The 12,097-nt window shown below is 41.2% G+C and overlaps 1 protein-coding gene across 3 annotated transcripts in view; it reads right to left on the bottom strand.

The window, feature by feature from the left end:
* Positions 1-12,097, bottom strand: part of MSRB3 (methionine sulfoxide reductase B3) — a 79,064-nt gene that overhangs the window by 51,329 nt on the left and 15,638 nt on the right. For 2 of the 3 annotated variants that reach the window (XM_021547365.3, XM_021547366.2), the window contains exon 2: positions 7,668-7,794. In XM_021547365.3, the coding sequence (XP_021403040.3) occupies positions 7,668-7,794 (127 nt within the window). The remainder of the gene's footprint in view (positions 1-7,667; positions 7,795-12,097) is intronic. The other variant, XM_031507898.2, reaches the window with a different exon arrangement.

Raw genomic sequence — 12,097 nt, 5'->3', positions numbered from 1 at the left:
TCTCTCCACAGAAAGTGGTACTGGGACCCCAGCAGGCAGGCCCGTATAGGCAGCATCTGTTATTTCCACAGGTCTGTAAACCTGCTTGCAGCAAGTTACACTAAGGCAGCCATGCAAGCCAAAGAAACATTCCCTGGAAAAGAAATCTGAAGCTGCCTCTCCTCCATGTGAATGTAAAAAACATTTAACAAAATTCTGAAGTGTTTTGCATAGTGGGAAAGGAGGAAAGAAGATCAGAAATCCTTTTGTCCTCTCCAGGCATGTCTACTTTACTTCCATGCCTGACATCAATGAAATAAATGTCACTACCAGACACAATCTTGGTCTCACAACCTTTCCAAATTATAATGACTGAGAAGAGTCCACCACTACTCTGCATTAGCTGGTGGAGATGAAGGCAGCTTCCTCTGGAGCTTTTTGAGCTGTCATCTTCACTACTATTGCTGCAACAACAGCATGTGGCTGCTCAGCAGAGGTTGGTGAATAGAAGAACCTTCAATTAAGTGGAGCAAGAGCTCATTATATTATAAACTGCCACATTTGTTATCGTTTCTGCTGAGATGGCCAAAGACAGAGTGCACAGGGCAGCTGACCTATTTGCCTTACTCTTTGGATGCAAACCAGGCAAGACAAGATCAAGATCTATTGGTACAGCAGTGGAGGGGGGAATATTTATTATGATGGATTTCTCTTCCTCTCCCCTTAACAGATAGACTTTTGTTTTGCTGATATTATCCTAGCACCTTTCACAGGCACTACATTTGTTTAAATTAAAAACAAGGAAGAAAGAGACACTAGGCACTCTTTATCTGGTCAGTAGAATTTTGACAGAATCAATAAAAGGGTGCCCAACATATGGAAAAGCATTTTATTAACAGTGGGATCAAGGTGAATTTAGTAAGTGCTTTATGCTACCTTTTGCATTTAAAATATTTCAGTAAGTCATCAAAATAAGCTTATTCACACAGCTTTAATAAAGGTTTAACCCTGCAGCAGAAACAATTAAAAAGTCAGCATTTTCCAGCCGTGGTGTGTAGCTTATTTTGGCATTCAGGCTTTTGCTAAATCCTCCTGCTGCTTCCTCCACAATAGTGATGTGTGGCCTGTGAAATGAGCACTGGATTTCAAGACTCAAGGTGCTGCAATCTGTACTTGGGATGGGGGTGGAGGAAAGGAGAGAGCTGGGGGAAGGTTTTTCCTCTCCTCCAATTCTCTATAGCAGCCCAGATCTAATCCCCGGAAAAACTTGATCTGTCTCCATCTGTAGAGGGTAAGGAACGCTTTTGCAAAAGCACTGCCTGCTCTGTGGCCTTTCATCCCACTTCTCCAAGCATTGAGGAGCATACCCATCATGAAGACAGGAACTGCTGGGAACTACTCCAGTTGATGCTCTGCTATGACCACCACAGAAAACACTGCAGCCCACTACCCTCTCAAATCTGCTTCACTGCTTGGACTAAAGGATCAATCAAAAAGGTTTTAACTGCCAACTTAATTCCCTAATGGGCCTTCTGGAATTCCTTATGTTTAGTTAAAATTCAGCCATGCCTTATTGGTCAAGAAGATGGGGTCAATCCCTGTGATTTAAGAGGATACAGTCAAGCTTTTCCCCACTCTGTGCTCCTCAGGACGCCCTGACCTGGGCCAGAGCATTGATGGGGGAGTACTTACCCACAATGCACAAAGCTGCCAGCACCACACCTGGGCTGCCAGCACCTCCTGTCCCACAAGAACCTCTTCTCCAGACAGAGCAAGAGGCACCTTTGTACTCTAGCCATGCATCCCTACCCAACACATCTTCCTTTGAAGGAAATAATAATCACAGTATTTAGCTTGTAACTGAGAACAATTTCCTCTTCTTAGCATTCTCTGGGACACAACTCATCTCTACTCATTTACCCCCAGATCATGATCTATGCTGTAGCAGTCTATGGTTAACCTAGCAGCTAAGGTATGGTAATGTTCAAGCCTCTAGGGCCTGATTCCCAGTCCATATTCTAGGCCCATTCAAGGTTCCATCAAATTCCAAGCTCATAAAGTCTCTAAATGATCATCTCCTCCATTGTTTCCCCAACACACTCTTACTGACTTTAGGGCTCACATTCACGTCTTGCTTTTTTTCTTTTTCTTTTTTTCTTGCTTGTCCTCCCTTAGTTCAGCAATATTGAAAATCTCATTTCTTTCTTATTGCTGTTGTCTCTCCTTTATATCACATTCTTCTCTGAAACCTTTATCACATATATACTCCTCAGAGAAAAGACAAAGCCAGGAGTTGCTTTTAATTGAAAGGAAAAAAGTGAAGGCAGTCCTCAAAGGGCTTCTTAGTCCTCCTGTTAGACACTCCAATAACTAAAAAAAGTAACTTTTCATGAGAAACTTTAAAACTCAGAAACACCCTGCTGAAAATTCATCTTTTCCATACCCAAATAAGCAGAAAGCACACTAAGCCTGAGCTGCAGAAGGCTCAGGAATAGAACACAGGAAATTTATGAACGCTCAGAATTAAAACATTCTTGCAAGAAGGGTGGGAATGGATTGTGGTGGATCCTCTATGAGAGCCGTAAGGGAATGAAAACAACCATAAAAGATCCATCAGGATACACATTAAGGGTCTGTCTTTGTGCATGATCTGGGAGCACAAGAAATGTCTCATCATCCCAGTCCTTCTCAGTGCAAGAATCACTGAGGAGCCTCCATCCAGGTGGGCCAGGGACAAGCACCATCTCTCTCCTGAGCAGATGAGGAAGAGTACTAAACTGCACCAGACCAAAGACTTAAAAAGAGAAAAAAAAAAAAAAAAAAAAACAAAAAAAAAAACAGAGAACAACCTCTAGGAAACATAACAGAAGGCTTCTAGTCTTCTTTATGATCCCAAGTTTGGCAAGTATCAGGCACTTTTAAGGGTATTACACCCAAAGAGATCTCTACTAATGAATTTAGTCTTAAAATACATAAGTAAGGCATTCTAGATGGAATACTATTGTACAAAAGGAACATTTGTAAATATAGTACAACATCAAATAGATTCCCATGAAGACAGGTATATGTAATTTTTAAAACTCATTTTAAAGCCATTCCAAAAATCTGATAATGTTATACTCTATTATGATAATGCAGTGTCCTGCTATTATATGACTAAAAGGCAAACATATACACATTTAGAATAATGATACATTAATGGTTTCACATGCTATTTACTGTTGTGATCACATAGTGCATATTTTCCACTCTTTTGTTCAAGAGTCTTTCTCATAACTGCTGGGAGGCAGTAAACTAGGTATTTCTAAGACTGTGTTCTAAATTTAAAAATCTATTTTTGATCCAAATTGATATTTACATTTTTTTTAAATTTAACTGGATACAAATGAGTTTTAATTTTTGCCCCCCAACCAGTTCTGAGAAAAAAATACATTCATCTGAGACCTTGTATAGCATACTTAAACCCAGAGCAAAATTTTATGTTCAAGATATAAACCCCAGAAAATATGAATTTATAATTAAAACATTGACAGGCATTTAACCATAGCTGTATGGATGGTTTATGCTGTACAATATCAGTCTTACTTTTATTTTCTTTTGGACCATGTGAACAGACATCTGGAGTAGTACATCTCTGGCGATACACATTACGGAAAACTATGGGGAAGTTATAATACACATTATAGAAATGATATCTCTGCACATAGAAACAGACAATATGAAATGTTTAGTCATACTCAAGTCACATGAAGTTTGGCAGTAACCTCAATACTTTGAACCCACAAGACTAATGTCTTTACTAGATTTTGGTTGTTAAAACCGTATCTGGCAAGCAGTATGCACACAAATATTTCATTGACATGAGCAATTTGAGAGTTCAGAGGAACAAATTCATACAAATAATTAATGTATGCAAATGTTTTCAAGATCTGCTTCTAAAAGTAATTACTTATGTTAACAGATTACTGCTAAAAATCTAATTGTGAAACCCAGTAATTTTCTGTTCAAGATTAATTTCAATTTTATGAAAAGACATTATATTAAAACTTAGAATTAACAAAGATTTAATAAAAGAATGAGAAACCATACTATATATATTTACTTAATAAAGACTTACACCATATGCCCAACACCATCATCATACAGATGCATTGTAGTTTAATCTAATGCTAGAAAAGTACGGTTTCCTACCAGTAGTTATTTGAGCAATTAAACACTACACAACAATTTAATATTACCCAAGACTTTATTATAAGAAAAAAAAAAACCCAACCCTAAGTCTATCCCTATAATTTTTTTATCATTATTTTTACTTAATTTTACAAGCACCATAATTTTCTTTTATCTACAGAAGAGGAAGATCCAATTTATCACATGCAAAAAATGTGATGTAAGCAGTACAACATTCAAAGTGTTAAAGAAATAAAGGGTCTTTTTAAGAAATGAGAATCCATAATAATTAAAAGACACAGCAAAGCAATATAAGCTATCTTTTTAGGTTATAGCTTGGTGGTCTGCTTCAGAAAACCTATGTACATGGAATTTGCATAATCATGACTTGCATCAGTTGCTTCTTAGTATGCATAAAGCAGATGAAGTAGTTTTTATACTAAAAGTTTGGTGGGGATTTTTGTAATTTTGACATGGGCTTTTTTTAAAGACTTAATTTCTGTGAAGTAAATCCTGGCAGGTGCTCAGTGCATCCTACATTTCCAAAGAAATTCAGAGCATTCAACTCTAATAAAGTGGGCTCAAGGAGCAACACTTGTGTGTCACACAACAGATACAATGTAGCTGCAGTCATCACTGAAAATGAAGAAAACCTGAACCAATGTGATGGTAGTTTGAATACGGGCGAAGGTTTTGCTTTTTTCCCAGTATTCTTGCTTTATTTTAAATACTTGTAAATATTCCTAAGGTGTCAGGGTGTACTTTCTGTATGAATGACTCCTAACAGGAAGCTTTTCTGGGTGTGCAGAACAGCAGAACAGCGAATGCCTAGTGCCATCTACTGGGAGCGCCTGCTCCTGCTCAGACTTGCCATCTTGTCTGCAAAAATGTTATGGGCAAACAGTGCACTAGGTGTGCACACATTGAAACGTTTAGTCCTAACTGCAGAAAAAAAAAAAAAATTTTAAAAATACAATTTGGAAGAACAGATCTACACCCCAGGTGCTTATATACAAACAGAAAAAGAACAAGTAAAAATACTTCACTAGTACATGTGAAACTCACAAATGCTTACAAAATAGTAGTTCAAAGAAGGCACAGGTCATTTCTATTCTAAGATAGGTCCCAACAGTATTTAATTAATTTAATGGGGAGTGGGGGAGGGGGAGGAGAAAAAACCATCTTTTTTCTGGTCTACAACTATATATTAAATATAAATTATGTATTGCCTTGTGTTACTTTGTTCCTTACAGGAAGGATAGAGGTACAGTTCCAAGCATAGAAATTGAAACAATACTTTCATTCAAGCCCTTGTCCTGCAAATATTTAACTGCATAGTGTTCAAAACACTGTTTGAAAGCCCAGTTTACTCTTCTGACTGCACTTTCCTTCCTTACTTTGAGCATGGGCTCCAGAAGGTTAAAAAATCTCATTCCATATTGAATTTGCCACTGAATTAGAAGGTGGCCAAGCTCCACAAAGTCCCAGACTTGGCGGACACATGGCATGGTGGTATGGTTACAGGACTGCAATTCACACAGAACTGGATGGTGGGAAAAGCACTAGCTCAAAGTGTTATGTTATAAAAACTCAGGAGTACTTGGATGTTTTCTGTATATTCAGAAGCCAAAGTCAGGACAAATGTGGCATTTAAGCAGAAGTTGGCTCTACATTTCCTTCCCATGTTTTATTGGATACATGCTATGCCATTTACTTGCAACCCCTCAAATACACCACACACATAAAAAAACAAACCAAAGGCAAAGCAAGCCTATATTAATTTTTAAGCATCTGGGGAATTTAGATTACTCTTAAAATATGCAAGATATGTGATTGTATATTATTCCACTGTTAGCAGATGAATTTGGGCTTACTATATATAAATATCTCTCTATATATATATCTCCATAAAGTAGTTAGTCAGTGGAACTCAATCTATTAATGGTCCCACAGTTAGGGATCTAAGGGATGGGAATAAACAGTAGTGTTAACTTTTTATTGCAAAATGTGACTACCAGGTTATGACAGAAAAACTACTTGATAAAACAGCTAATGCAGTGCTTTGGAAACAGGTACGGAACAGCAAAACCTCCCGTGGTGTTTCTGTGTGTTTCTAGTGATCAGCTTGCAGATCTCCTTTTCAGAGTGAAAACAAAATGGCCAGAAGACTGAGTGTCCCCATGTTAAGGTAGACAACAGCAATATGAGCACACATCAAAAGGAGCATAATGATGGCTAAGGAAATGTGCTTACTCTATATTTTTAGGATTTTAAATCTGGCTCAGCAGCAAATATAACAGGAAACCAAGGTCAAGCTGACACAATGTGGGTTATTCTCTCTCTTCCTCAATATGTGTTTGCAGTTCCTATCAAGGTTAATGCGAGTTTTGTGCACATGTGGGGGAAATGGAACGTAAATGCTGCAAAAATTTGACTCAGATATAGTTCAAATAAAGTCTAATAAGCTTTAGGAAAATCCATCAGCTTGAAAACTGATGTCTTATCACTGAAAAAAAATCTTTAAAACATCACCTCCATATGCTTGCTAAGTCCAGGTCTGGGAGAAACTGCTTGTAACATTCTGCACTCTTATGAACCAGTTGTGAGTGTAGCACAAACCCCCAACCTGGCCCATTTTTGAGGCTTAACACAGATCAGCCAGGACTGTATCTTTTTTATTTGGGTGTCAAGAAAATTTCTAGTAATGTTCAAAATTAACTCAGTACAGCTTATATTTTGTCGCACATAACCCTGTACACTGACATTATTATGCTTTCATTACAGACTGTTGTCTTTTAAGTGAAACACAAAATACTTAGGTTCAAGGTTTTCATGATATAATTAATTCATGGAGATGGGGTCTTATGGCACCCTTCCCAGACCTAATGGACAAACCTGGGCCTTACACAAAAAGTGCAGCTGCGTGTGGGCATTAAATTGCATGTTTCCACTTAGTTATGTAGAGAAGTGTCACGTAACTAAGGAATATGCTGTCAGAAGAATTAAAGAATTAAGTTTTAAATCCTGCACACTTTTTGTACATGATTTTCAGTATAACGTACTTGATTTATAATGAAAATGTGAAAAGAAACACATGGAGTATAACTGTAGTATACTATTAAAAATATTTTTTAGTCCTATGATTTAACAGTAATCAACATGTGAAATTCTTTTAGATATTCTGTTTTAAAATTAGGAACAGTATTTAATAAAATATTTTCTGTTTAATTACACAGTTTTTGCCAAGAATGAGGAAAATAATACAAAATGTAAGAGACTTAATTTTGGACAAGGGAGTCCGCATTTCCAAGCATTTTAAAATCTTAGATATGAAATCGCTCACTCAACTCAGTGACTTTTACCAAAAAAAAAAAAAAAAAAAAAAAGTGCAAATACACTTTTGCTTCAAAGTCAAATTTAAACAGAACAACCCATAGCACATTGTTTCCTGCAGCAGAGACACCCCTTCCTACAAGGGCCTTTATTATGCATGACACAACAAGCAGCACCCAGTCAACCTGAGGGAAGCCCACAGGCTCGCAGGGCCACTGGCTGGCTCTTTGTCACCAAATGCAGCAGGTTGAATGCAGACATCACTGTGATATCCTCACCAACAAAACCAGAGGCAAAGAACAGGGGCAAGAGCTGAGTAGGGAAGAAAAAAAAAGAAAAAAAAAAAAAAAGATGAGAACAAATTAAAACATCAAAAATATTTTCATTCACAGAAAAAAAAACAATATTTAAAATTTTATAAGACCACCACATGGGACCATAATTCTAAATGCATTTATCTTTGTGTGTTTAACAAAAATACTACCCCATCCCCCAACATTTTTATACATATTACATGGAATTCAGTGGAACCATTTTATATGTTACAAAGTGAGAGGGACTGGACATTTTTATAGAGGGCATTCACAAGCTGCTTTAGATATCCAGCTGAGGACAACTTGGGGTAGTAGCCTAGTCACAAGTGCAGGGGTACTAAGGAAAAGAAACCTTAGAACCTCAGCTAGATAATAGGAATCCTGCCTGGAACACCCAGGAATGCTGGGCAGATCAAACATGCAGGCTTTTTCTATTTATTTTATTTAAACCAAGATCACACTCCACAACATTTCTGAATGATGAATGCTGGAAACCAGTCTTTGCTAAAAATTGTTCTTTTGATGACTTATCTGAGCAATGTGACATTTCATTGTAATAAACTTGCCAGATATCTTAAAACCATGGCTTTTCAAAGACAGGAAATAATTCATGTTGTAAACAGTCTATGAGATATATTTAAACAATCTTCCAGCCAGTTCAAATGTAGCAAACAGAGAGATGGCAGTCATGAGATTTTATTTCAGAAGGGTTTAATGCACAAATGCTAATTGTTCCATTCACCCCACAACGGGAAAGAAACGCAGCTGCCTTATAACCCAGCTATGCACAGCTACAGCTCACTTCAGAAGATTATGTGATGTGGGACGGGAGCCAATCCCCAGCCAAAGGCGGTACAGAAACACTCTGGGACTCCCGTGGAAGCAGGATCAGGCCCCTAGTAGCCGTGGAGCAGCAGAGCAGGTCTCCCAGCCTCCTCTCAAACTCACTCTTTGGTCTGCGGCAGCCCAGGAGTGAGTCCTGCCACGGCCCGTGGCAGTGGCTGGGAACAAACCTGCCACAGTCTCGTCCTGAGGAGCAAGACTCAGAGCAAGGACACTTCTAGAGCACCCCGAACAGGTGCAGATACCCCGTCCCCGACAGCATTCAATGCCAGGCTGGACGGGACTCTAAGGAAGCAGGTGTAGTTGAAGTTGTCACTGCACATCGCTAGGGGTTGGATTAGGTGGCCTTTAAAGGTCTCTTCCGAGCCAAACCGTTCTGTGATAATTCCATGACTGTAACAAGGATCCAGCCCCCAGCCGTAGCCATTATCAAACCGGTGTGGGGCCCATCTAACAGAAACCTGCCCGCATCCACACGCCTCAACTCGATCGTAGCCAAACCAAACTCGCTGCGAGACTGCCGACACTTCCGTGCTGCCCGACGGCGGCGGGGTGCGGGGTGCGGGGTGCGGGGTGCGGGGTGCGGGGCGGGCCCCGCGGGGCAGGCAGCCGGTGAGCGCCCTCACACGCACACGAACACGCCACACGAACGCGTCCCTGTCGTGGCGGCAGCGCAGCCGCGTGAAAGCCAGCGCGAACCCCTCCGCAGCAGGCTGCCAGGAGAAGAGGCTGCGCGCAGCCCCGCCGCAACTTCACCCGTGCCCCTCACCGGCTCTGCCCCTCACCGGCGCTGTCCCTCACCGGCGCTGTCCCGCAGCCCTGCAGCCTGCACTGCCCCTCACCGCCTCTGTCCCGGCTCTGTCCCTCACCGCCTCTGTCCCGGCTCTGTCCCGGCTCTGTCCCTCACCGCCTCTGTCCCGGCTCTGTCCCTCACCGCCTCTGTCCCGCCTCTGTCCCGGCTCTGTCCCTCACCGCCTCTGTCCCGCGGCCCCGGGCTGAGGCCGATGCCGCGCTCCGGCAGCAGCGGTACCGAGCGCCCCCTGTCGGCGGGCAGGCCGCAGCGGCCCCTGCCGGTGGCGCCGCCTGGCGGCCGCTGCCCAGCGCACGCCTGCGAGGCGCCGCACGGACAGCCCAGACGGACACTGCCTCCCTGCCCTCCTCCGCCTCCTCCCTCCTTCAGCTGCAAGCACCTTAAGGGAAATTATGTGAAATTCCCGAGATTTATAAAATACATCCTGACCTTTTGAAAATGTCAAGCATGTCACTGTTCACCAAAATGTTATTATTTACTCTCACCTATTTATAAAGACTTGGAGGATATGCAAGTCATGAGAGTCCAATAGAATATCACTGAGCATTCATGAAAGTACTTTATTGCAGTTAATCTAATTTATTCTTTTATTGCTAATGCTTTGATTGCTATTTCTGTTCACTTTTACATTATAGCAATGCCCAGTAGTTCCAGTGGGAGGAGACCTCCTGGTGACAGGTACTGTATGCACACAAACCCTGCTGCAGGAAGCTTACAAACAAACACCCATAAGAACAGCTTGTGAAGAATCACTAAAGAGAAGTGCATTGTCAAACTCACCACAATTAACGCATTTGGTTTGGAGGTGCTTCACCCCACCTGGCAATTCCATGGGTACAGAGAACAGATTTAGGGAGAATGATAGTAACATTGTGACAGATTCATATCTTCCCTCTGCTCTTTCTGTGGTGCATGCAAGCTTGGCCATAGCCTTTAGCAGGCTCAGGTGCCGTATTTATGTATCTAATTTACTTAGGAGGAACAACCAGAGCATGACAAGAAGTCCAGAGAAGGGCAATGTCATTGGTGAAGTGTCTGAAGCACAAGTCTGATTTGGAATGGCTGAGGAAGCTGGGGTTGGTTAGCCTGAAGAAGATTGTAGCCACGTGGGGTGTCAGCCTCATCTCCTAGGCAACTAACAGTAGGATGACAGGACATAATCTTAAACTACATCAGGGGAGGTTTAGATTGGCCATTAAGAAGAATTTCTTCACAGAAAAAGTGATTCGACATTGGAATGGGCTGCCCAAGGAGGTGCTATGGTCTAGTTGACAAGGTGGTGCTTGGTCAAAGGTTGGACTCGATGATCTCAGAGGTCTTTTCCAACCTAAATGATTCTGTGAAAACACCATCCTGGGAATAGAAGGCTGGTGGTTTAAACTCCCATGCTATACACACCTAGCCCTCTAGAGGTTAAGCAAAGCCCCCATGCTGGTGCTGAAGGTACCTGCCTGAGCCCCAGGGGACCCCATCTGTACTGGCACAGCTCCTCACCTTGCCAGTGCTAGGGCCAGGTGGCCTGGGGACAGCAGTGCTAACACAGCTGTCACATGCCTGAGCCACAGTGAGTACTGCAGCACTGCACTTCCACCACACAGACTCATCACCTCCCATATCTTTATTGCAGTTCTGCAATATGCCACCCTCCTGTAAGGACAGATGCTACATGAAGAGATCAGAGAAGACTTCACAATTCAGGGAAGGGGATGATGCTTTTACACATCACTGTTTGGGTTTATTTTGGTGGATTGTCCTTTTTTAAAAAACATCTGCTGATTTCTGAGCTGTCTGCAACACCCAGGACACTGTTGGCTCCACCAGAGTTATCCCCGGGTGTCAGCAGACCCCTTGGAGCCCCTTCACTGTACTTTATTCTTTAACAAAGTACAACATGGATCTTCTATCTGTTTGGGTCTCATAAGGTGGACACCATGATCAGCAAAATCTTGCAAATCTTGTAAGTACAGATAATACAAACACAGCAGTAACTATGTCATTAGCTGAGTTTCAGAAGCAGTTTTCTAGGATATGCATTTAAACTCCAGGGAAGCCTTTCTCTTAGGAGCCTAATGTTGGCAAATATTAAGGAATTACCAGCTTTCAAGAGTTTCTATATTGTTGTGGACATTCAGAAAACACAAATTTCACCCCAAATTTATTAGCTATAAAGCAACATAGGTGGTCTATCAAATTTGTCCTTCGGAAATTAAGAACTTTGTATGTACTCAGGTTATGTTTTTTCAACCTCTGTCTGCAACTAGAAAAAATTCTTTGGGTGAAGGACAGCTTGAGAGGTTAAATTCTGATATTACCACATCTTGTTTTTAAGAGCAGTAGGGGAAGCATCAAGGGTCTTGGGAGCTCGTAACACTACCGGTTTAAATTTTTCCATATTCAGTGTTATTTCTGACAACTCAGGTCCAGAATTCCTAAAATTACATGAGAATCCCAGCTCTCACAAGAAAAAACATGACATTTTAGCTCTTTACAAGTAAATTAAAAAAACATCCACAAATTCTTAAGGGAAGGATCAAGATTTTTTTCTTGCCCCAATAATAAGACCTTAGTAGTGTGAGGTTTCTACTTTTTTCCAATTTCCCTTCCCCCAGCCCCGAGTCTCTGGCCTCATTTGGAGGGCAGGAAACAA

Source organism: Lonchura striata, chromosome 5 (genome assembly GCF_046129695.1).
Source record: "Lonchura striata isolate bLonStr1 chromosome 5, bLonStr1.mat, whole genome shotgun sequence".
NCBI lineage: Eukaryota > Metazoa > Chordata > Aves > Passeriformes > Estrildidae > Lonchura > Lonchura striata.
Note: the sequence above shows the minus strand (reverse complement) of the source record. Positions and strands in the feature narration are given on the sequence as shown.